General features: G+C 40.5%; 1 protein-coding gene across 1 annotated transcript in view; it reads right to left on the bottom strand.

The window, feature by feature from the left end:
* Positions 1–13,355: 13,355 nt before the first annotated feature.
* LOC308282373 (somatostatin-like receptor.1) overlaps positions 13,356–27,689 on the bottom strand; it is a gene marked incomplete at both ends in the record, with an annotated part of 59,364 nt that continues 45,030 nt past the window's right edge. The window contains one exon of the mRNA XM_080722719.1: positions 13,356–13,517. Coding sequence (XP_080578845.1) covers positions 13,356–13,517 — 162 coding nt within the window. The remainder of the gene's footprint in view (positions 13,518–27,689) is intronic.

The following is a 27,689-nucleotide window of genomic DNA, read 5'->3' as shown; positions in this document are numbered from 1 at the left end:
GAGAGAGAGAGAGGGGGGGGGGGGGGGGGGGAAGAGAGAGAGACTACAACTTTGTGTGTATTCCTGCACTGTTTGCACTGAGCGAACTTGGTACACAGAAACACTGTAATATACAAACAAGAGCAAATACCTTTAAATACATTTGAAAAATGTGCTGCGATGTGATTCATCCAAAAGGTTTTCAGTGCAAAATGTTGAAATACTGCTGACTGATTTCTTTCCAATGTTTATCATAAGCTCACCACTTTCCCTAGAGGATGTAGGGGAGAGCGGGGTAAACTGAGACACTTTTTACATTTGCTCCCCTCTAGGCGAACTAAAAGATATATCAGTAAAAATGTACACATTTCCCAGTAATTTGGGATGTTTCCTAACAATGGAAGATATCAGAACATATTCAAGACAAAAGGCAGAGAAAATATGATTGTTTTAAAAAAAGTGGTCTTGTGTCTCAGTTTACCCCAGGACCGGGGTAAACTGAGACAGACCAGAGAAATCAACGGGGTAAAGTGATCCACTCACTTTTTTCACTTTAAAACTACCATAAAAACACAAAAACCCGGTTAACCGGGTTAAATATGCGCAATACAAAAATGTACATAGCAGACATTCTTTTAATAGGCTTTGTCCTGTCAAAGGTCCCAGAACCACGCTTTGGGAACCAGCCATGGACCCCCTTTGAAACCCCGTCTGGACCCCCAGAGGTCCCCGAACCACACTTTGGGAACCAGCTATGGAGCCCTTTGGAAACCCCCCATGGACCCCCAGAGGTCCCCGAACCACACTTTGGGAACCAGCCATGAATGTACTAGGCTGTTGCGAACCAGCCATGGAAACCCTGGGGGTCCCCAAACCACACTTTGGGAACCAGCCATGGATCCGCTGGAAACCCCGGGGTCCCCAAACCACACTTTGGGAACCAACCAGGCAGTAGTAGGCTAGATTATGGCTCTCTGCTGCCCCCCATTGATATAACATATTCGGCACAGAATTATACACGAAAGGCAGCCAGCGAGTGATCACGCACCATGGTCACTATGAGACATGAACAATGACTGTTCACCGGCTCAACGGTAATGGTCATTTACATTGAAACTGCCTGCCGTAGACACTAAAAACTATTGTTATTATTATTATTACCCTTATTATTATTATTACCCTTATACAAAGACAAGAAGATAAGGTATGTGATGTTTTACATAGCTCACCAGTATTTCTTTAATGAATAAGGTAGGTTTAAATGCAATGTGCGTTTTGTTTTTAAGGAGAAAACCCCACAAATAAATAGTACATACTATAGAATCTGTACTATTTGTGTGGCTTTCAGCTTTCACTGTTTATCTACAGTGTAGATAAACCAGAGCGCCTCCGCCAACCAATTGCAGTTGACATACTGTCCACTCCAGAGTATATGCAGTGGCTTTAATGAATGTGTTTTGTGAGGTCAGACAGTGACACTGATCTTTGACCTTTGGCCGCATGCTTCTTCTATTTAGTTCATCCTTGAGTCCAAGTGGACGTTTGTGCCTCATGAAATTCCCAGAAGGAGTTCCTGAGATATTGGCCTGGGTTCACTGCATTGGGACGGACGGACAACCCCAAAACATAATGCCTCCGGCCGATTGTATAGGCATAAAAGAAAAGAGAAAGAAAAGGGAGAAAAAAAGAGAGAATGAAAAATAATGGAAAATTCTCTGGTCTGTCACCTGTTGGGGACATCGGCTGGGGTGAATAGACAGCTTCACCGAGGTTCAGAGGGGGTCCAGGGTAGGGGGGAGGTGCCGACATATCAACCTTACTGTTGCAGGTCAGTCTGAGGATGGAGGACAGAGAGAAGGTAATTAAAGTGGAGAGAGTACAGTCCAAATGCCAATCCCTTCCAATGGTCATTCTAGATGTCCCAGAGTGGGTATTTTGTGTCATTTTATTCTTTCTGGTTTTGTTGAAGATTTGGTTGGTGCATGTCTTGTATATTCTATTTATTGATTTTGACTTTGCTACTGGTTGTGTCATTTATATTGCAGGGGCCTCGGGACATATATCACGTGAATCACAGTAGCATTAAACTCACCTGTGGGGCTCGAGGCTCGAGCACACATAACAAAGTGCGTTCGGAAATGCGCACTCAACGCACTGGTGTGCCATGTTGTTGATCGTTTATTCGGTGCTCCCTCTTAACTGGTTGTTCGTAAATAAGCCACACCCACACTGAGTGTTTTCTACAACGTAACGCCCACTGCACTCACTAAACTGAGCACACCCGGTGCACATTTCTGAATGCACCCTTTCACTCAGAGACAGATACAGGTACAGAGCTGAGAGAGGAGCTCTCATGCTGCAATAAAATAACCTAACTACTCCTGAAATTCAGGGCAGAAGGCCACAGTCACACGGTATGACACCTTTTATTGTCTCCAACAGCGGAAAGGCAAGGGGAGACTTTGTTTTCGCCCCTGTCCGTCCGTCCGTCCGTCCGTCCGTCCGTCCGCCCGTCCGCCCGTCTGTTACCAGTTAATCTTCTGCGCCGTTGGCCCGGTCTTGGCCAAACTGTGCACACACACTCCCTGGATGCCAATTCAGACCAGATCAAGGAACAAATGCCACCCTTTCACATTGGCCTGTTATAGCGCCACCAGCAGGTCAGGCTGGTCAGCTTTGGCAAAACTCATTTTTGGAACAAAATTCCTCAAATCATGTATGCAGCATCCAATCACCGTGAAAGGCAGAAAAAGACATGGCACCCTTTTCACATTGTCCTATTATAGCTCCACCACCAGGCCACAATCAAATACCTGACATGGTGGAGACCTGTGCTCGGAAGAGCACTGCTTCTATAGTTGTTTATCTTTTATTGTACAACTTATTTTTTCATTGCATCTTTATTTCTTTTCACTGTTTCGTTGTTGAACAAATCTGGACTTGAAGGGGATGGCAGCAAAGGTGGCTGCCAGCCTGCCACCCAGGACATTGATGAAATGTTTTATAGTTCATGGTGTTGAGTTTTTGTTATTTACATTTCAGTTTTCACAAGTGTGAAAATAAAAACCATGAGAACCATCAGTTGGAGCGTGCCTTTTTTCTGCCTGGATGAAATCAGTAATAATAATGGCTTGGTAACTTTGTCAAGGTACAGAGCCATTTATTAGAGAGTTCTGTCAGATAACTCACGATTAGAATTAACCAATATAGAATGAACCAATACAGAATTAATGAACCAATATATTTTATTATTGTAACATGAGAATGCAAGTGTAATATTTAACCTTGGCGTTCAGGCTCTGCTACTCTTTTTCTCCCTGCAGGGAGATCTATATATATATATATATATATATATATATATATATATATATATATATATATAATAACAACCCCCCCATTGGGAACATAATTAATAGCAGAGCCCACTGGTGGTGCTGGGGTGGCGGTGGGAGCAAACAAAGCCTCACAACCAGAGGCATGCTCAGAGGAACGCAGGATGAGCACAGGCTCAGGTGACCTTAAATACCCACCTAATTGGTCAGCTGATTGCTGCGTCAGAGAATGACGTGTGGGTCTTGCTCAATACTGAACACACCCACATAGGGCAGCACAGTGTGAACTTCTAATCTAAGTGTATCTGCCAGAACTCACCTCGCAGGCTACGGTAACATTTACGCCACCTCTGTTCACTTCATCAGGCCAGGTCTTCTAATCTAGACCACTGTTTCCCAAACAATGGGTCGGGACCCATTTGTGGGTCACAGAGCATTTTTTATGTGTGTGACCTTGGAATGTTCACAATGCTACTTGAGCACTGTTTGGTTATGCTATGTTAGCTTGAGGATGTAGTGGCTGATTGTTGCCTGACTACTGTATTTTTAAATCAAGTCAAGAAAAAAATGCAAGCAGGTCTGTCTGGTTTGTTGGTACGAGGAAATGAAACACAGAACTGTACTGCATGTGTGATGTGTGTGTGTGGCTTGCCAGATAGTAGGTCTATCCACCCATGTGTTGATGGCAAATGGGAACACAAACTAAAAAATGTGATCTTCCGAGCACAGGTCTCCAACAGGACAGAACTGTCTTCATAACATGACCAAAAAGATCATGTGTACCAATTTGCCTGACATTTTGATAAAGTCTAATAAAAGCAAAACAATGTGTTTTACATACAGTAAGTCGACCTCCTGGTGGTCCTATTTTTTCTTGGCCTCTAGAGAGTTTTGAAATACTGATCACTGCAGTTATAGGTAAAAACACGAATCAACCTGTTATAGCTACAGCATGAGGCTAATTTGAACAAAGTCAAGTGGCCTCCTGGTGGCGCTATAACAAGTCTATGTGAAATAATCTACACGCCTGCTCATTTTCCTTTAAGTAAATAAAACCGAGAGAGCTTTCCAAAACCTTTACATTCATTATATCCACTGATAGTCACATATTCACTTGTGGGTGCATACATCAAGTCTTCACATACCGTACATAACGCACATACACACCCGCACATCCCAATCCTACAATGTTAAAGGATATTTGTTCACATTATATTTGATTATTATTCAGTGGTTCATATATATGAGAGTACGGCAAAAAAAACTGCATGTGTAAAACGTTTCAGTTAAGTTATTGAAAACTGGAATACTGTATAATATTTACTGCTCTATTAGGAAATGTATTAAAACATTTGAGTGAATTATTTAAACAATTCTTAGATACTTACAGTATAAGCTATTTTCCCATACTTTTGTATTTTCCTTGACTTATCGTCCCTTTTCTCAGCCTTCATGCACACTTTTAATACAAAACAATTAGACTGAAACATACTTATTACACACACACGCACACGCACGCACGCACGCACGCACGCACGCACGCACGCACGCACGCACGCACGCACGCACGCACGCACGCACGCACACACACACACACACACACACACACACACACACACACACACACACACACACACACACACACACACACACACACACACACTCACTCACTCACTCACCTTCTGAAGAAGGTGAAATTGGGACAGTCCTGCTTCTTCCTGTTGTTAGAATAACTGACAGACTTACAGTAAGTAAGCTCAATGAGAAGGAGGGACAAAGTCAGGGCGTGACAAAGCCGAGTGATGCTTGGAAACAAACAGAGCCAACCCAACGCATCATCATTATGTGTTGTTGCATACTATACCGGTACATATAAACTCTGGACCGATGCTCATTATTTTCAGGACATATATTTAGTTGAGCGATTCAAACAGTCCAGCCTTAAAACAGTGAGTGTATCCATTAGAGACTGTGCTAGAATTTAAAAACAAAATATTTTAAAACTAGCAAGCAGTGCTCTTCTGAGCACAGGTCTCCACCAGGTCAGGGAGGTTATTCTGGCCTCCTGGTGGTGTTATAACAGGCCAATGTGAAAATGGTCTTCTTCACGGCCGCTTCACAGACTCTGCATGCATGATTTTGTTAAAAAAAAAATGTTTTGCAAAAGTCAACCTGATGGTGGCGCTATAACAGGCCAATGTGAAAGGGTGGCATTTGTTCCTTGACCTATAGTGTGAATGTGCGTGCAAAGTTTTGCGGTAAGTGCAAGCTGCGTTAATGATTTGAGGCATGTTGTTCAAAACGGACCAATCCTGAAAAGTTTGGAGGCCAATCTTAGCCAATCAGGATGGAATATGAAATATTGGACAGATCCGTCTTGGTCACATGACTGTAGAGATAATTGTATTGATTTGTGTGATTTTTTGGATGAAATCTGAAGGAGTCATATCCAAAAATGTGTTTTACATAAGTCCGCCCCCTGGTGGCGCTATAAAAGGCTGAGGTGAAAAATGCAGTGAAAAGGTTTTTTCCTTGGCCACTATAGGGAATGCATGTACAAAATCTGACACTGATCTGTGGAGTTATAGGTAAAAACACAAATCTGCCTGTTATAGCACCACCATGATTTCAAAATTTTGACGTGGCATTTCTTCCTCAGCCTAGTGGGAATGTGCATGCACAATTTCACGATAATTCCACGCTGCGTTTGTGATTTGAGGCATTTTGTTCAAAACGGACCAATCCTACAAACTTTGGAAGCCAATCTCAGCCAATCAGGATAGAATATAGAAAATCGGACAGATCCGTGTTGATCACATAACTGTAGAGGTACTGTCTACCAATTTGCTTGATTTTTGGACAAAATCTGTAGGAGTACTGTCAAAATATGAGTTTGAAAAAAATTGGCCTCATGGTGGCGCTATAAAAGGCCCATGTGAAAAATGTGGGGCAGAGGTTCTGAATTGGCATCCAGGGAGTGTGCGTGCACAGTTTGGCAGCAACCAAGCCAACGGCGCAGGAGATTAGCTGGTGGACGGACGCGCACACGTGGACGGCATAGACTGTATAAAAGATATGGACAAAGCATAGCCATTGGTTTCTATGCAGCGCAAATGACACAATATGGGTCCTTGGCATGGGTGTTGCCATCATAGATTGTAAAGGCATCAGAGATGCTATTGGCTGCCGACGGTCACGTGCAACCTCAGGGATACATGGGAGAATGTGGTCGGAGCCTCCCGAAATACAGCACACGAAGAAGAACACAGCTGGCTGCATAGATATATTAGTTGGCCAAGCCCCCCCCCCCCCCCACAACTTTATCATCAATTTTAAAATAAATGGGACCTTATTTTCACAAAACGCATATCATCGTGATTGAAAGGCATTTTTTTAACTAGCGATAGGAACCATAAAGTATGTATGAAAGTGTTAATTAAGGTTAGAAAACGAAAGGGGAAAATGAATGGGGTCCAATGGAGAACAATTATTTTTGCGATCGGCCGGGGGGGGAAACAGCGCAACTAGCGGCCAATCATAGGAAGTTTTAGTTCCGTATTGGAGTCATTTTAAATCGGCGGAACTATGCCCCTGGTGGACGGACGTACGGATGGATGGAGGGGAAAACATAGTCTCCCCATGCCTTTAGGCTGGTGGAGACAATGATTCAGCATTAAGTTATCTTACTCTTCATGGTTTTCACTTCTCACGACGTCACGAGAGCAGAAGCCAGCTATAGGTAGTAAACAGTCAACCTCAGGGTCAAAGTAATATAATTGGTCCCATCTTAGGAACAAAGAGAGTGGAAATGTTCTGTAAGCTACAATATGTAGCAGTTAAGTGCTGTAAAAGGCAAGAAGCAAGCACTATCGTTTCATAGAAGCAATAGACAACTCCCCAGCTGGCACACAATGTCAGTACAACGTTGGGACAATGTTGTACTCCAACGTTGGATGACCATTGGATTTTGGTTGTAAATGAAAGTTTTTCTGACGTCCTAACCTAACGTTGGTTAGACGTCATAACCTGATGTTGCTTTGACGTCGTAACCTGATGTTGGTTTGACATCTTAAACTAACATTGATTTAACGTTAATCTCTGATGTTACATAGACGTTGATTAAAGGTTAGACTCCCAACGTTGGATACCAGTTGTATTTTCGTTGTAAATGAAAGTTTGTCTGACGTCGTAATCTAACGTTGGTTATACGTCATAACCTGATGTTGCTTTGATGTCGTAACCTGATGTTGGTTTGACATCTTAAAATAACATTGATTTAACGTTAATCTCTGATGTTACATAGACGTTGATTAAAGGTTAGACTCCCAACGTTGGATACCAGTTGTGTTTTGGTTGTAAATGAAAGTTTTTCTGACGTCCTAACCTAACGTTGGTTAGACGTCATAACCTGATGTTGCTTTGATGTCGTAACCTGATGTTGGTTTGACATCTTAAACTAACATTGATTTAACGTTAATCTCTGATGTTACATAGACGTTGAATAAAGGTTAGACTCCCAACGTTGGATACCAGTTGTGTTTTGGTTGTAAATGAAAGTTTTTCTGACGTCCTAACCTAACGTTGGTTAGACGTCATAACCTGATGTTGGTTTGACATCTTAAACTAACGTTGATTTAATGTCAATCTCTGATGTTACATAGACGTTGAATAAAGGTTAGACTCCAACGTTGGATACCAGTTGTATATTCGTTGTAAATGAAAGTTTGTCTGACGTCATAACCTAACGTTGGTTAGACGTCATAACCTGATGTTGGTTTGACATCTTAAACTAACATTGATTTAACGTTAATCTCTGATGTTACATAGACGTTGAATAAAGGTTAGACTCCCAACGTTGGATACCAGTTGTGTTTTGGTTGTAAATGAAAGTTTTTCTGACGTCCTAACCTAACGTTGGTTAGACGTCATAACCTGATGTTGGTTTGACATCTTAAACTAACGTTGATTTAATGTCAATCTCTGATGTTACATAGACGTTGAATAAAGGTTAGACTCCAACGTTGGATACCAGTTGTATATTTGTTGTAAATGAAAGTTTGTCTGACGTCATAACCTAACGTTGGTTAGACGTCATAACCTGATGTTGGTTTGACATCTTAAACTCACATTGATTTAATGTTAATCTCTGATGTTACATAGACGTTGAATAAAGGTTAGACTCCAACGTTGGATACCAGTTGTATATTCGTTGTAAATTAAAGTTTGTCTGACATCATAACCCAACGTTGGTTTGATGTCATAACCTGATGTTGGTTTGACATCTTAAACTAACGTTGATTTAATGTCAATCTCTGATGTTACGTAGACGTTGATTAAAGGTTAGACTCCCAACGTTGGATACCAGTTGTATTTTGGTTAAAATGAAAGTTTGATTGACGTCATAACCTGATGTTGGTTTGACATCTTAAACTAATGTTGATTTAACTTCAATCTCTGTTATGTAGACGTTGATTAAAGGTTAGACTCCCAACTTTGGATACTAGTTGTATTTTGGTTGAACATCAAAGTTTGATTGAAGTCATGACCCAACATTGGTTTGATGTCAATCTCTGATGTCATGTAGACATTGATTAAAAGTTAGACTCCCAATGTATTTTTGTTGAAAAGTAAATCGGATTGACGTCATAAGGCAAACATTGATTTGATGTATGCATCTGATGTTATCTTGACATTGAATTTTGGTTGGTCTCCTAACGTTGGATAAAGGTTATTTTAGTTGAATAAAATTGGACTGACATAATCCAACGTCAGCTTGATGTTAATCTCAGATGTTATGTAGACGATTACTGGTTCAACTCCAAATTTGGATAAAAGTTCTAATTTGGTTAAATGAACATAACCCAACGTTGGCAAGACGTCATCCTCCAATGTTGGTTAGACATTTAAGCAAGAGGTGCATTGCTGTCAAAACCCAACATTAGGTTGACATCAATGACCAAAATTGGACATGCAAAACATCAGATGGCCGTGAAAACTAACGCTAACCTCACATCAACTTCCAACATTAGACAAACATGAGAAAATAATAGTTAACACAATTCACAAAAAGCTACATTTCGACCCCCGAAAATGGTGAAAAGCGATGAGTCATAAAAAAAAAGTTAAAAAAAGGTGATGATTCATCACTTTTCACCGTTTTCTGGGTCTGAATTTTTTGCCAAAGGAATGTTTTCCATGCAAAACAAATGCTTGCAATGGATTTCTGCTAACTTTTTTGTCCTAAAATAATGTATTTTAAATGTATGGATATAAAGTCCAATTCTATACATGAGAGACTTAATTTCAGGACGACTTCTGACTGTCTAAAGATGTTAAAGATGTGATTTCAGGACGTCCAAAACATATTAGTTAAGATAGTTGGACATCCAGATCAGGTCATTTTTATTGACTGGCCCCATTGTACACACCAACTGAAATGATTAATCTGTCCTATGCAGGGATCCAGATCTGTACAACAAAAATTTGCAAGATAATAAGTACTAATTGTCAGGTAATGGACGCACCACATACACACATTTAGTCCTAATGGGTGTGTCTGCAGCTCCATCTGGATGGCGCACCTAAAATACAGCTTGAGCGCCTAACAAAGCGTGCACACTGCAAAGATGGATCCCCACATATGTCTGACTGATTTCAACATCTGTGTGTAAAATGTTACTATCAAGAAAAATGTAGCTCTCAGAAGACATGTCCTAACAATTACAATTTGTGTAGAGGGGAAAAAAGAGCTGACAAATTACAGCGTGACATTTTTACTAAGTATTCTGAAAATACACATTAACATGAATAAACCAACATGCACAACGTAGTGTTCTCAAAAAAAGGCTATGAACCCATGTATACAATCTATTATAAGTATAGCTCTTTTACTGCCAAAAATGTAATTGGTGTTTACCACATATTCTTCTGAAAATAGAAATCAACATGAATCAAATATACACAACATACAAACAAGTGCTTTCAAACAAGTCTATGAACCCATCTATAAAATACAAATGTTTAATCTGCAGCACTATGCCCCCCTCCCCCATATACACATTATGCAGAATTGTACCAGCCAGACATATCTGTGACGGTAGGCTCAGACTTCATGACAGCCACTAAAAGAAGGGGGGAAAAACACACACACACACACACACACACACACACACACACACACACACACACACACACACACACACACACACACACACACACACACACACACAAACAAAGAAAATACATGTAAAATAGATAAATGCAGTTGCCACTGACATTTACTTTAGATGAGTAGATAAAAAAGATACATATATGGCATGAGTTTTTAGCACAAATAGGGATCAGACATGACGTCAGACATATTCTATTATGAGAGAATGTAACTGTTGATTCTGGTTTGTTTTCAATAAGCATCTTGTTTGTTTCCATCTTGTTGATGGCTTTTTACTGTCACTGTGAGAGGCAAGGGATATGATCATGCCACCAAATCTACAATCCTAAAATGTAACGAAGCTATAGAGCTGTATCCTATTATGGATTATAAGCAAAGGCTTTTGAGATTTAACTCAGGTAACAAGTAACACTATTAACTTCTGCTACCCATGTAGCTGTCAAACTACTGGTTTACAAGATAGACTACACCACTAAGATACCCATATACCTGTCAAACTGCTGGTCTACAAGATACACCAGAGTGTACACCATTAAAGGAGTAGTTCACCCCCAAAATGACTTTTTTCCTATTGATTACTCATGCCATGGAGAGTAGAGTTCAATAATATCTTTAGTTTTTTGTCACATTCCTAAGACATAAATGTGATAACAATAAATGTACCCCCATTCATTTCGGATGGTGACCCGTTTCGAAACGGTCACCATCCAGAATCAATGGGGGTAAATTTACTCAAATCAAATTTTTGTCTTAGGAATGTGACAAAAACCAAAAAAATATTATTGAACTCTACTCTCCATGGCATGAGTAATCAATAGAAAAAAAGTCATTTTGGGGGTGAACTACTCCTTTAATACCCATGTACCTGTCACAAAGGTCCACAATCAAAACAACAGAGGCGGCGCAAACAAATCACGTTCAACACAGATTTAGCTCAAAGGGTTCAATTTGTTTTCAAGAAAAAATTTGAATGCCTTACGAAAGTGTCCAATACCTTTCCTATGCCAACCGCTAATCGAGTATTCAATCAAAAGCAACAATATGTATATTTACCTAAAATGACCAAGACCATAGTCAATATTTCTATGAATATCAACTGCTATTCACAATAAATGGGTATAACATGTTTCTATGAGGTGCAGGCTGTAGTTAATAAGTTAAGTCAAAGTGAAAACATCATCTATTAATCTAAGTGAGTCTGAGAGGGAGACAGTGAGTCAATGCAAACTTACCAATTACGAAATATTAATGTGCAGCTGCTGAAAGCCAAACTTCCCTCTTGTGTTGGTCTTGCTTGCCAGGGAGCTTGTCAATGTTGCAGCCGCACTCTGTGAAATTATATTTCTGTTAGTTGATCAGCAATCCAAGACACTCACCCTGAACAGAGAAATAAGATAGCAGGGGCGCTACTGGTATCCCTCAAACCACCCGTGCTCATGAAAGGGAATACAATGAGGAAAAAGAGGAAAAAATGTGCCACAGAGGCACAAAAATCCAGTTCCAGGCACTGAGGTGGATTTAACAATTAAAGGACTTATTCAATGGGCTAGAAAATAGGCTACACCTATTTACTCACCCTGAACACTTTCAAAATAGCTCAATTCAATACTGTAGGTCCAACAAGGTTCTTTGCAGCCAATTTAAGACCAGAGTTAGCATTGGACAACACACTTAAGAAATACTTAAGGGGGTCATGCCATTCCGTAGCAGTTCCTCTAGGTTAGAGGAATTGAATAAGAATCAACTTTGTCACATCAAGGGTTTACATGTGTAACACAGAGGGGGACATTTGTTTTGCAAGTTACATTGTTCTATTTCCAAAAATAAAACAATGTATAACCTCAGGTACTTCCAAAAAAGTATAGGTTATACAATAAATAAGAAACTAAGTAAACTTGAACTGTGGGAGCAGCAAATTTGGTGTGCAGACCTTTTCTTATTTATTGCATAGTGTTTTTTAGTCCAGCACCCATCCCAGGGGTTGACACTAAGGTCTCAGAGGCACTTGCCCATCGGGCAAGTACAGGTCATATTCTACTTGCCCGAAGGTAATGCCCACTTGCCCGAAAAGTAAATCATTAGGGTTATTATAAAATGATAAAAATTATAAAATGATAGGTACGATTTTAATTACCGCTCAATTTAACACTTATTTCTTTACTTTCTGGGGCTGTGCGATAAAATGTCATACCTCAATACCTCCAAATCCAAATACTTTAGCTATGATTGAATATGTCTATGGTTTCACACTTGTTATTTTATATTTTTAAATGTAGCAACAGTAAAAACAGCACATTGTAGGTAAATAGTGCTCTTATTTTACATTCCACAGACCAGAAGACACAGTGCACTGGCCATGTTCAGGTGTTTAGACAGATATCTTGTGTTGTGTTTATAGACATTTGTGTCCCCTCTCAAATGAGCACTTGCCCTGTTGGGCAACCTGAAAGCAAACTTCACCTGCCCTGACGTTTTATTTACCTGCCGGGGGCAGGTGGGCAAGCCTTAGTGTCAATGCCTGCATCCTATGGCTGTGGATATGCATGCTGTTTTTCATCCTCTATTTCCAAGTACCTGAGGTTAGACACAAGGTGTGAGAGCATAACAGCATGCATGAACAGTACAAGGGTAGGGGCATCACCTTCATATTATATGTATGTTATATGTAGTGTAGTTCAATCCCTGGACAATCCCCTGGTCCATCATCATCATCATCACTTGATTTGTGAAGATGGTGTGTTAGGAGGAGAAAACGTTTTAGTATTTAAACAACTCATCCTACTAAATATTATGCAGCAGACGGCAGATCACAGTCAGCTATAGGCCTGTACAATAAAATACTCACATGCACGAAGACTGGGTTGGGGTCTCGATCAGTTGATGGTGCAGGTCAGGCGATTTTTGGTGCAGCTCAGGAAGTATGGCTCGCCTTGTGCAGGGATCTCCAGCGTGAGTGCAGTCAGGGGACATACTCTGAGGATGTACAGCTTGATGCAGGGCAAGAAACGCATGGCTTCCCTCTCATATGCCAGGTTCTATAGAAATCATAAATATAGATAAATATTTCTGTAGCATTAGACAGTCCATTTTGTACGCAAAGAGACAAAACAAATCACTCCAGATATTTTAAGTTAACAAATGAAATGAATAGGTAATCAAACTCAAATTAACAGTACCTTAAGTTTACCACGATCACATCGACGGCCTTATCGTCACCTTCACCAGGGAAGCAATTGTTCTTTGGTCTAATGCAGTAATTTAAGAGAAAACAATAAGTGAACAGGTTCAGCCAATAAAAGTATTAACACCATGTCTTGTCAGAGCCTAAATAATTAAAGGACAACTTTAGTTTGTGTTCAAATTGTTTCATTTACTTCTTTCTATTATTTTAGAGATTCTTATTTCAGTGGTTGGGGGCATGCGTACAAGTGGCTAAATATGTAATTTTACACAGAATAAGCCCATTCCCAAGATACGACGCAACCTTTCATGGTTGGATGTGACTTATGGGGGCTAGAAGTGTTACTGTAGCAATACAGTAACACTAAGTAGCAATAAAGAAACTGCTGGCTTATTGTGTCTAAAAATACATATTTAGCCAATTGTACGCATGCCCCCATGCGTACGCATGCCCCACATTTTAGCACGGTAAACGCGATAAAACAATAGAACGAAGCAAATGAAAACATTTTATCAATCACTTTTTCTTTTCTCTAAATATAATCTTAAATATGAAACCTTGTTGTAAAAAAACAAAGTTGTCCTTTAAGAACTTCAGTTGCATGCTGGCATGCCATTTTAATGGTTTTGATTTCATATGCATCCTGTACAAATAAATACCTGCTTGTAAATTACAGACAATGATCTTGCTTCCAAACAGTTTGCAATGCTATGCATACTGTTTTAAGTGTTGCACATACTGTATATGATTTATTTTAAAAGGAATAAAACACAGGACACAGAAACAGCATGAGAGGGCTTTCTTAGCTTTTACTAGCCTCAGCTGCTTAGCTCTGAATGACAATATTACCAGTCATCACATTTACAGCAGACATAAATGTAAAATGTGAGGTGTAAAATAGACCATTACTTAACACACATGTTCTACTGTAATAAATAAAATAATTAGCATTGAATACAATGTGTAGAATAGACCCATTGCATTAATAATAATTGATGCTTTAAATTAGCATTTTAGATCCAGGCACATTCCATAACACCAAACATCAACAGGCTTGAATCAAAAGCTCCCAAACACATTAAAATGAGGGTTACCAGAGGCTGTTAGCATTATTCTAATGTTAGCATTCTGACAAGTTGCTCATTACATGACATTCATAAGCAACCAAACAAACATATTTTGTGTTGTTCAACACTGGCTTATACTGTGTTTTAGGTGAGTGTTACCTACCTGAAAGGAATGAAACACATGACACAGAAACAGCATGAAAGCAAGGCATTTTAGTAGCTTCAGCTGATTAGCATTGAACAAGCTAAGTTCAAAGATGCCTGTTCAAAAACAAAATAAATTGGGGAGTAACTATAACAAAGACAAGTATAATGTACCCACATGAGTGAAACATGCTCTATTGCATACACTTGCATGTGTACCACATAGGCAATGTTGAATTATAGGCCTAGAAAGTACAATTTGTACATTGTCCAAAAGTAGGAGTAGTCAAACAAGACAAAAACACAATTCAAACAGAAACTCAAGTAAAATACTTGTTTAGCCTACTTACCAGAAATAAATGATGTTTCAATTATGTCAAATATATCCAAGAGAGCTGAAATGATGTGTATGTGTCCTCTCCTTGTCTGTGGCCAACTAACTGTCTGCTTCCTGCCTGCCTGCCTGCCTGGGCAGGCCTGGGCAGGAGGCGGAGCTTAATTTGAATCCAGCCTATCATCATCCAGCCTACACTGCTCAAAGAAATGATGAAGAGAACAAAATGTTCCCTTCATTCTTTGACCTTTCTTTGAGCAGTACTACAGTATACAATAGGCCTACACAAATAAATGAAGGGAACATTTTGTTCCCTTCATTTCTTTGGGCAGTATACATGTAGAAATGCACTTTCTTACATCATGAAATTATATATATTATATTTTCTGTTATCACCATGCAATCCATTATTTTGTAGCTACCAAATATCAACGTCTGATGATGTTCGACTGCAACGTTGTGTAGACGTTGTCATAATAACGTTGGGCAGACATTGAGGTTTGGTCAAAAATCCGACAAGAGCATGTCAGTGTTTGACGTCAACCTGACGTTGGGATAATACGTTGAACAGACGTTGGTTATTGGTTAGTTACCAACACAACCTAAAACCAACCAAATATCAACGTCTGATGATGTTAGACTTCAACGTTATATGGACATTAGTAAAATAACGTTGGTCAGACATTGAGGTTTGGTCAAAAATCCGACAACAGCATGTGAGTATTCGACGTCAACCTGACGTTGGGATTATACGTTGAACAGACGTTGGTTATTGGTTAGTTACCAACACAACCTAAAACCAACCAGATATCAATGTCTGATGATGTTAGACTGCTGTAGATGTTGTCATAATAACATTGGGCAGACATTGATGTTTGGTCAAAAATCCGAAAACAGCATGTCAGTATTCGACGTCAAGATGACGCTGGGATAATACGTCGAACTTAGTCAGAATAATTTCTGTTATCACCATGCAATCCATTATTTTGTAGCTATTGTATTGTTTTTATTTCCTTCATCTGAAAGCATTTACAATTAGGCATTAAACCAAAGAATGTGATTTTAAAATATAAAAAAGGAAAGAAAGCCCTATGGAACATTATCTGGATACCACAATCACATGTCAATACAGTAAGCCAAATAGCCAATACCTTTTCATTTCAAGGTCCCCCACTTGTTATGCATTAGGTCACATGCAAACTGAGAGAGTGTAATGGAATGAATCGAATGGACCTTACTAATAAAGGTCCACATGGTTCCCTTCTGGATCTGAATTACACCTGTAGGCATCCATTTCATTCCATTCGTACATTCTCAGAGTTACAGACCTCCAATGTCCATTTGATTACATTTGAACAGTCTCAGTTAATAGAAATCCATCTTCAACCGCTTCACATGTAAATATTCTAACTAAAAGTACTTCTGCTTGTCAATGGACGTCCAGATCATGGCCTGTCGTAACGTATTTGCCCAATGTCATTTATCAACCAAATCTGATCGTTGATGGACGTCCGGATTACGACCTGGACGTACGTACGTAATATCAACTTGTTTTGGACGTCCATGGACGTTGCTTGCTCACTGGGTTAACAATACGTTGCAGTGCAATTAATGCATTGTGAGCTTGTAGATCAGCAAGTGTGAGGTGCCCTTGAAAGTTAAACTGGAGGGCACTAAAGGGGGAAAAAAGTATCTGATTTATCCTGACATAAGTTCATTGATTGATTGATTGATTGATTGATTGATTGATTAGAACTTTTATTAGTAGATTGACAGGAAAAAACACATATATGATTCAGCACAAGCACAGTTTACATGTCACAGTACGTACAATTGACCACTAAATGGTAACACCTGTATAAGTTATGCAACTTGTCACGATACTCAATCCATGGTAGACACGTTCACCAATAGAATACAGTCATCATAAAAAGTGGATGTCTCAACATGGAAGGATATCTTGCATATTCAACGTTGGTGCAATAGAATATATAGTTTGAGGACTGGCTTTGTTGTCCAGAGAATTCCCTTTCTGGGCCTTGTTGCTGATGTAGCTATGTTGGGTGATGTTGTTTAGAGAAAAGCCTTGTGAGTTTGGTGTCCCAGCCACCTGGTTGTGGCATAATGAACTCTGCTCCTCTAGTAAAATGTATATTTTTTTAATAGACCCACATGATTACTACATAACAGTGTGAACCACATAGACCCGACTCACTGTACTGACATACCAGACTGACCTATGAACAGCAGTTGTAGGTATAACCTCAGAAAAGTTGTTAAACAAATGCAAATATCATGAAACACAATCACTGCACTGAAATTATCATCTTTGTACAATGCAGGGGCATAGGCTAATGGCACAGCTTTACGTACTAAATAAGGCCTTACTGTGGTCTGCAGTGACCAGTCAAAAAGACCAGCAGCCTCCCAGCCCCGGACTATGTGTCTAATTGTCCTGAGCAAGACACTTTTGAACCCGGAGCGCCCAATCTAACTATTTGAGCAGCCATCAGCTGTAGCTGGAACTGAATTTCCCGGGCGAACTTTAAGGTAGCTCTTTCCCTTTATCCTAAAGCAAACAAAGAACAAATTACTGATGATTAGAGTTGACACAGCTGACTACATCACTCTCGGTCACACTCCTTTCAGATGCCGCTGGCTGACCTTTGCAACAACTAACATCTGCCAAGTGATATAACTGGTCTTTACCATGTTGCCTTGTCTAAAAGCACACTGGCAAAGAAACTCTGCATCCATCTCTCACATACGGATCAGTAGGTTCATGTGCCTGAGCAAGTTTGTCTGAAAGCTGCTGTTGTGTACCTGGACATACATAATCTTAGCCATTGCTGAATTGAAATTGAGGATCCCATTCCGTAGCCGTCCAAGGTTTAATGTCAAAATACAGTTTCAGGTATTGCATCATGCATAACAACCATTCAATCCATAGTTACATCCGTAGATGGAGGCCACAGATCACACACTGAGTCTGGCCTGATATCTCAATCCTACATGTTCTTGTGGGTGGTGTCTTCTGTTCATTTTAACCTATGAGAAAAATGTGTGTGTGTGTGTGTGTGTGTGTGTGTGTGTGTGTGTGTGTGTGTGTGTGTGTGTGTGTGTGTGTGTGTGTGTGTGTGTGTGTGTGTGTGTGTGTGTGTGTGTGTGTGTGTGTGTGCGTGCGTGCATGTGTGCCACAGGTAATACAAACGATTTACTGATCAACTTCAGCCACAACTTTAAGGCCTCAGCGTTTTCCTATGGCATTTGTTCAAGCCTGTGTAGTCTACTTTCCACAATTCATATACCAGTATTAATCTATTCTGATACTGTGTTCACTTCTCTCAGTGGGTCAGACATCGTGGCACCTCTCACAGTGGTGTGGCTATTGATCTCCAGGTGGACCTTTGGTCTGTGTAGTCCCTGCTGAGGTGTTAATCAAGTTATTATAAAAATTATAATTTGCACAACTCCTGTTATTCTGACTACAAACACCTAAAGATTTGATCAAAGGATGACAGAAGTGTTCCACCTTCAAAAGGAATTTGTCTCTTCCATTGATGTATTGCAATGTCATGTGTGCTCTCGGTGTATAAAATGCAATGACAAATATGTCTGTTGGTCCGAGAGCCGAAAGGGTGCTCGTGGCTTGGGCAAAGAAAATTGTGTCTCAAGTCAAATTAATTTATCTGGAAAAGGCAGAGGGTTATGCAATCACACTACTATTCAGGTCCATGAGGTGGTCCTGTAGCTCTGCTAGAGCTGTACCATTGATGATCATGAAACAGTCAACTAGTATGTATGTACAGTATGGTCATGTGACTCAGCCATAACATTAGGAGTCTCTATAAAGGGCAGTTTTGTGTGTCTAATCATGTCACCATGACTCATCCATAACCATAATTAGGAGTTCCCAATACAGTCACCTATATTATCCGCATCCATATATGAGAACGATCACGTTATATAGAGTATGGTCATGTGACTCAGCCATAACATGGTTAAAAAGGTCTTATGCCACTGGGGTTTGCACTACAGCGTGGGGCGTTCATTCCCTATTTACACCATTCCTGAGTATGCCCGGTCGCAGACTACATGCTTGGCCGGGTAAAAAAGGTCTTATGACACTGGGGTTTGCATTACAGGGTGGGGCGTTCATTCCCTATTTACACCGTTCCCGAGTAGGCCCGGTCGCCGACCGAAGGGCGGGCTCCTTCTAGTATTCCACATTCAGATTATTTTGGATTTTCTAAACAGCAATATAAACCCAACAAAATCTAAACATGTACAGTATAATGTTAGAAGAGTCTAATGATGTTAGACTTGAACGTTGTGTGGATGTTGGCATAATAACGTCTCGATAACAGCATGTCAGTACTCAACGTCAATCAAACATTGGGATAATAAGTTGAACGGACGTTGGGTTTTGGTCAATTACCAACACAACTTAAAACCAACCAGATATCAACGTCTAATGATGTTAGCCTTGAACGTTGTTCCGACATAACGTTAGGCAGACATTGGTGTTTGGTCAAAAATCCCGAAAACAGCATGTCAGTATTCCACGTCAAACTGACGTTGGTTAATACATTGAACAGATGTTGGTTATTGGTTAGTTACCAACACAACCTAAAAACAACCAAATGTCAACGTCTGATGATGTTAGACTGCAACGTTGTGTGGATGTTAGCAAAATGACATTGGGCAGACATTGAGGTTTGGTCAAATATCCGACAACAGCATGTCAGTATTCGACGTCAACCTGACGTTGGGATAATACGTTGAACAGATGTTGGTTATTGGTTAGTTACCAACACAACCTAAAACCAACCAAATATCTACGTCTAATGATGTTAGACAGCAACGTTGTGTGGACGTTGTCACGTTGGTTAGACATTGAGGTTTGGTCAAAAATCCGATAACAGATTGTCAGTATTCAACGTCAAGATGGCGCTGGGATAATACGTCGTACAGACGTTGGTTATTGGTCAGTTACCAACACAACCTAAAACCAACCAAATATCAACATCTAATGACGTTAGACTGCAACGTTGTGTAGACGTTATTATAATAACGTTGGACAGACACTGAGGTTTAGTCAAATATCCCACAACAGCATGTCAGTGATTCAACATCAGCCTGACGTTGGGAAAATACGTTGAAGACACGTTGGTTATTCATTAGTTACAAACACAACCTAAAACCAACCAAATATCTATGTCTAATGACGTTAGACTGCAATGTTGTGTAGACGTTATTATAATAACGTTGGACAGACACTGAGGTTTAGTCAAATATCCCACAACAGCATGTCAGTGATTCAACATCAACCTGACGTTGGGATAATACGTTGACCAGACGTTGGTTATTGGTCAGTTACCAACACAACCTAAAACCAACCAAATATCAACGTCTGATGATGTTAGACTTCAACGTTATGTGGACGTTAGTAAAATAACGTTGGGCAGACATTGAGGTTTGGTAAAAAATCCGACAAGAGCATGTCAGTGTTTGACGTCAACCTGACGTTGGGATAATACGTTGAACAGACGTTGGTTATTGGTTAGTTACCAACACAACCTAAAACCAACCAAATGTCAACGTCTGATGATGTTAGACTGCAACGTTGTGTAGACGTTATTATAATAACGTTGGACAGACACTGAGGTTTAGTCAAATATCCGACAACAGCATGTCCGTGATTCAACATCAGCCTGACGTTGGGAAAATACGTTGAACAGACGTTGGTTATTGGTTAGTTACCAACACAACCTAAAACCAACCAAATATCTACGTCTAATGATGTTAGACTGCAACGTTGTGTGGACGTTGTCATAATAACGTTGGGCAGACATTGAGGTTTGGTCAGAAATCCGACAACAGAATGTCAGTATTCGACGTCAGGATGACGTTGGGATAATACGTTGAACAGACGTTGGTTATTGGTCAGTTACCAACACAACCTAAAACCAACCAAATATCAACGTCTGATGATGTTAGACTTCAACGTTATGTGGACGTTAGTAAAATAACGTTGGGCAGACATTGAGGTTTGGTCAAAAATTCGACAACGGCATGTCAGTATTCGACGTCAACCTGACGTTGGCTTAATACGTTGAACGGACGTTGGTTATTGGTTAGTTACCAACACAACCTAAAACCAACCAAATATCAACGTCTGATGATGTTAGACTGCAACGTTGTGTGGACGTTGTCATAATAACGTTGGGCAGACATTGAGGTTTGGTCAGAAATCCGACAACAGAATGTCAGTATTCGACGTCAGGATGACGTTGGGATAATACGTTGAACAGACGTTGGTTATTGGTCAGTTACCAACACAACCTAAAACCAACCAAATATCAACGTCTGATGATGTTAGACTTCAACGTTATGTGGACGTTAGTAAAATAACGTTGGGCAGACATTGAGGTTTGGTCAAAAATTCGACAACGGCATGTCAGTATTCGACGTCAACCTGACGTTGGCTTAATACGTTGAACGGACGTTGGTTATTGGTTAGTTACCAACACAACCTAAAACCAACCAAATATCAACGTCTGATGATGTTAGACCGCAACGTTGTGTGGACGTTGTCATAATAACGTTGGGCAGACATTGAGGTTTGGTCAGAAATCCGACAACAGAATGTCAGTATTCGACGTCAGGATGACGTTGGGATAATACGTTGAACAGACGTTGGTTATTGGTCAGTTACCAACACAACCTAAAACCAACCAAATATCAACGTCTGATGATGTTAGACTTCAACGTTATGTGGACGTTAGTAAAATAACGTTGGGCAGACATTGAGGTTTGGTCAAAAATTCGACAACAGCATGTCAGTATTCGACGTCAACCTGACGTTGGCTTAATACGTTGAACGGTCGTTGGTTATTGGTTAGTTACCAACACAACCTAAAACCAACCAAATATCAACGTCTGATGATGTTAGACTGCAACGTTGTGTGGACGTTGTCATAATAACGTTGGGCAGACATTGAGGTTTGGTCAGAAATCCGACAACAGAATGTCAGTATTCGACGTCAGGATGACGTTGGGATAATACGTTGAACAGACGTTGGTTATTGGTCAGTTACCAACACAACCTAAAACCAACCAAATATCAACGTCTGATGATGTTAGACTTCAACGTTATGTGGACGTTAGTAAAATAACGTTGGGCAGACATTGAGGTTTGGTCAAAAATCCGACAACAGCATGTCAGTATTCGACGTCAACCTGACGTTGGCTTAATACGTTGAACGGACGTTGGTTATTGGTTAGTTACCAACACAACCTAAAACCAACCAAATATCAACGTCTGATGATGTTAGACTGCAACGTTGTGTGGACGTTGTCATAATAACGTTGGGCAGACATTGAGGTTTGGTCAGAAATCCGACAACAGAATGTCAGTATTCGACGTCAGGATGACGTTGGGATAATACGTTGAACAGACGTTGGTTATTGGTCAGTTACCAACACAACCTAAAACCAACCAAATATCAACGTCAATTGACGTCAAATTAATACGTTGATACAACGTTGGAAGTTGACGTTGGTCCAACGTTGGATTTTGGTTAGCTGACGTCGCGACCTAAATCCAACCAAAAAACAACGTCAACGGACGTCGTGTGCCAGCTGTTATGAGTGTGTAACTGTGTGTGTGTGTGTGTGTGTGTGTGTGTGTGTGTGTGTGTGTGTGTGTGTGTGTGTGTGTGTGTGTGTGTGACTGTGTGCGTGCGTGCGTGCGTGCGTGTGTGTGTGTGTGCGTGTGGCCATGCGTGTGTGTGTACTCTACTCTTGGCCGTCTACTACAGTATATCTACTATCAAAAGTAGGCTATAGTAGAATTTCAGAAATAGACACAATTCTTCTGGTCCTTGCAAGATAAATGGTTGTTTTATGGTGTAAGTAGGTTAGGTTATAGTGTTGGATTTACATCTGATTACTTAGCTTGTTATTGTGTCATACACCGGAAATATTCACCTATTTAGCATTGCTTTACTACTCTAGCACTACTCTAGCCTCTATTGTTTTTTTTGTTTTTTTTACTTATAAATGTACTTTTATTGACCCCCATTGATTCTGGAAACAATGGGGGTAAATGTACTATAATCACATTATTGTCTTAGGAATGTGACAAAAAACAAAAACTAATATTTAACTCTCCATGAGGTGAGTAATCAATAGAAAAAAAGTCATTTTGGCGGTGAACTACTCCTTTTAAAATGAATATTACTTATAGGTTGTAGACTAGCAAGACATTTAACCACAGAATGAATGCTCCAGGTGAAGTCTGCGTGATTCTGCTATCTAAAACTGGTTAGACAGATATAAATGTTTTCCGTACATATCTGTTCATTCATCATCACGGTATGTTGGTACAGGCTATTGTCATGAGGACAAAGCCGCAAAGATATCCAAACTTCAGTAGCCTAATTCACCCTTTGTTAGCCTCCTGGCTGACTGACCAACCAGCAGGCTCTATCTGCCTTGTCCCGCCCTGGTTCCGCCTTTTTTATGTTGAATTAGCTAAAGCATAATTTTTGGAGAAATAAAAACATTTAAAAATATGCTGATTCACTATGCTGCCACTGAGCAGCTCCAATTGACTGAAACAAAGTTTGAAATTAGAATTGAGCACACAGAATAACAATATGAAGCAACTGAATTAACATGGCAGTGGATGGAATGTCCCTCTGAATGTCCCACCAAGACACAGCAACCAATGGGTGTGGAGAGGGGCAGGACAAAGGGCGGGACTTGACAAAGGGTGAATTGTTCAAGTTCAAAGCAAAGGACAATGTAGCTGTCTGCAACCATTGCAAAGTTGGTTGCAGACAGAGTGGCAGAGTTTATAGAGGAAACATCACATCTGTTCACAGATGCACCAGACTTGGGGAATGGCATGGTGAGCTTTTTATGTGTTAACAGATAAAGCTCTATCTTGTCAGCTAGATTTAGTTTTTAAGGTTTCTCCAAATGTTATCATTTATGCCAATTCCCCCATGTGTATATTTCCTTTGGCTTTCCCATACTGTTGCATGTCTTCTAGAACAGTGGTTCTCAACCTGTGGGTTGGGACCCCCAGGGGGGTCCCCAAATTATTTTGAGGGGTCCCCAGATGATTTACTTGATGTGAAACATTGTTTTCTCTTTCAACAGTAAACAAACCATCACAAAGTTTAAGTGTACAGAGGGCATTTGCACATTCCTAAAGTGACAATTTAAGGACTTTAATACCTCTAAAATTACAAATTAAACATTGGCCAAATTGTCAAATATTAGAGGCAGAAATTGTGAAAATAGCCGATCTACATGCTCACAACGCCTCGCAAATAGAACCGTGCTCGTCAGGGTGGGGGCGGGGGGTCCCCAGTTCAAATATGATTATTTTGGGGGTCCCGGCCTGAAAAGGTTGAGGACCACTGTTCTAGAAAGACATAATGCATAGACACTGCCTGCTGATCAGGCGCCCTGACCAACCTTTGGGATGTGCTAGTGCAGGGACAAAGAACACACTCACCCGCAGTCACCTGACTGGAAGCTGGAAGCACCATGGAGGACTCAAACCTGTTTCCACTGTGGCAGGCAGGAACTATACCACCACTGATTCTCATCACCTCTGTGTCCTCTCTCTCTGCAATAAGGGCTCATAATGTAATAAAAAAAAGTGTTTTAATAAAAACTCATAATGTAATAATCAGCTCATAATGTAATAAAAATCGAGCACATAATAACAGATTTTTCAATAATGTAATAATGTGTTACATTAAGAACCTCCACATAGGAGGCTCATAATGTAATAAAACTTCATAATGTAATAATGGCCCATATCTTTGGTAAGTATTATGGTAGTATCATGGTATTATCATGTCAGTATCATGTCAGTATCATGTCAGTATCATGCATGTCCAGTGTGTGTCATGGTCAGTATCATTGTTAGTATCATGGCAGTATCATAGGCAGTTTTATGGTCAGTATCATGGCAGTATTATAGGCAGTGACATGGTCAGTATCATGGCAGTGTCATGGTCAGTATCATGTCAGTGTCATGGTCAGTATCATGTCAGTGTCATGGTCAGTATCCTGGTCAGTATCATTGTCTGTATCATGGTCAGTATCATGGTTAGTATCATGGTCAGTATCATGTCAGTGGCATGGCCAGTATCCTGGTCAGTATCATTGTCTGTGTCATGGTCAGTATCATGTCAGTATCATAGGCAGTTTTATGGTCAGTATCATGGCAGTATTATAGGCAGTGTCATGGTCAGTATCATGGCAGTATCATTGTCAGTATCATGTCTGTCATGGTCAGTATCCTGGTCAGTATCATTGTCTTTGCAGTGGGATGGCACCATCCTGGGCATAAATGCCACTGTCAGGGCAATGGGCGAGAAATGATCAGACAAAACACCCAAAAATGTCCAGACTGATTTGCACAAAACATTGGTGGAGGGGTGTAGCATTGGCCAACTTGGCCAAAAGACCCAGAGAAGAGGATACTCCTTTTTTCCCATCACACTTTCAGCAAGATTGAGAACAAACACAAAAAAACAACAGCAATGGGACACGGAAGACTCATTTTGGAGTGGATCCGACTCACAGGGCAGTGTAGGCTGCCATGGAAATTTCTTCAAATGTTGTGTGGCATGTTATGTTGTTTCACTTGTTTGTAAACTCTGATCCATCAAGCCCCAGGGCATCTCTGTATGTCATGCTGGCCACTTGGTGGCAGTGGTGAACCACAAAGTGGTGCTTCAACATGCTGCACACTCAGTCACTGCTACAGCAACAAGTAGTAGGCTACAGCGCTCTCTGTTCAGCACCCTCTGGTGCAGTGTTTCTCAAACTTTCAAATTCCAAGTTCTCCCCTTAACCTCTTAAGCCCCAGGGGGGTCCAGGGGAAAAATCCGCCTAAAATGTATGCCCAAATTGGAACAGTTGTGGACACAAAACTACAATGATTGTGGCTAATCTTGTCCCACCAAATGTCAGCTAACCCCTGAAAATTCACAAATGCAGTGTAAAACATCACATTTCTCTTACCAAATATTCCTGCTGTGATCATTTAGCTAGGAAAAGAGGATTGAAAAAGACCTCCGCCTATGGAAATTTTGCCTTCTGAATAGTGAATGAGCCTCAAGACCTCATTGAAAACATAAATATTGAATAGAGAAATTGTTCATCATGGTGTCATCAATTGATAGGCAAAATTGTATGAATATATTCCAAACTATGTAAACTCTACAGATGTTTTAGTGAGAGTAGTGCTGTAATATTAGTAATGTTAAAGTATAGGGTGAAAAATTATAAAAACGTGTAACAATAAGTAGTAATAATACTGTAATATGAGTAATGTATGGATGAAAAGTACAATGGCAGCTGATTACTATGCTGTAGGACCACTGTAACAATAATCAACAATGAAATTGTAGTTTGATTTGGTCTCTATTGATTTATTGACATTTATTGATAGCTGTTCAGAGGTCAACACCTTTTGCCCCCGCCGGCGGGGGCAATGGGGTTCAAGAGGTAGGGTAAGGGTATTTCAGTTTTCATGTATGTGACAGCCTGACAGGCGGGCCATCCTCCAATCACCAAGGCCTGCCCCACTCTCCTGTTCGGAGGAAAACTTGTCACCCAACAGTTATTGAAACTGCTTTTTTCTCCTCACAGGAGATAAGGCTGATGTACAAATATGGACCAAGCACTCTTGTAACTACGTAGTACTATCAGAACATAAACCCATTTTGTTATTATTTGAATTAAATGAAATCACTTACCCTACCTTTAACTCTGACAGTGTGCAAATGGGGTTGTAGGACTACACTGTCAGAGTTACTGCTCTGGTGGACACATTTGCTGATAAATTGATATGCATGTACGGTAAATAAAACAGACAGGCAGCGTCATTTTATAGGCCTAGTTTTGTTTCTCAAGGTTACTTACTACTGTAACCAGTAAGACTCCCTAATCGGGAGATAAGCGACCGTAGGTGGCTTAACTCCACAAATAGGGCAAAAATGTGTTTTTCCAAAATCTTCCTGATCCATGTTGATGACATGAGTGTAGACATGCTGTGTAGTGATATTCGTGATTTTAGGGCAAAAACTGTAGGAGCAGTGCCCAAAAATGGGTTTTAAAAATCGGCCTGAAGGTGGCGCTAGAATAGGGCCATGTGAGAAATGAGGGGTGGGGTCTCCGCGTTGCCTTGGCGGACGAATAGGTACCGGCCCCGGCTCTCCCGGACGCTCCTAGCCCGAGTTACGGCATTTTATGTGCGCTGCAGTGGCAGGGGGTCCTCCACTGGGGGCGCCACCACTTTTGCATCCGTTCTGGAGCACCAGGAGTCGGTGGTCCCCGGGAATTCCCCGTGAGCAGCCCCGTTGGGGTGGTCATTTTTGCACATTTGGTCATTTTTTACATCTGGGGGTCCCCCAGGGACCTGGGGGTCCCTGGGGCTCCGGGGGTC

The sequence above is a fragment of the Nannobrachium achirus genome, assembly GCF_963921795.1.
Source record: "Nannobrachium achirus genome assembly, chromosome: 3".
In the NCBI taxonomy this organism is placed as follows: Eukaryota; Metazoa; Chordata; class Actinopteri; order Myctophiformes; family Myctophidae; genus Nannobrachium; species Nannobrachium achirus.
This window is presented reverse-complemented; position numbering and strand designations above follow the sequence as displayed.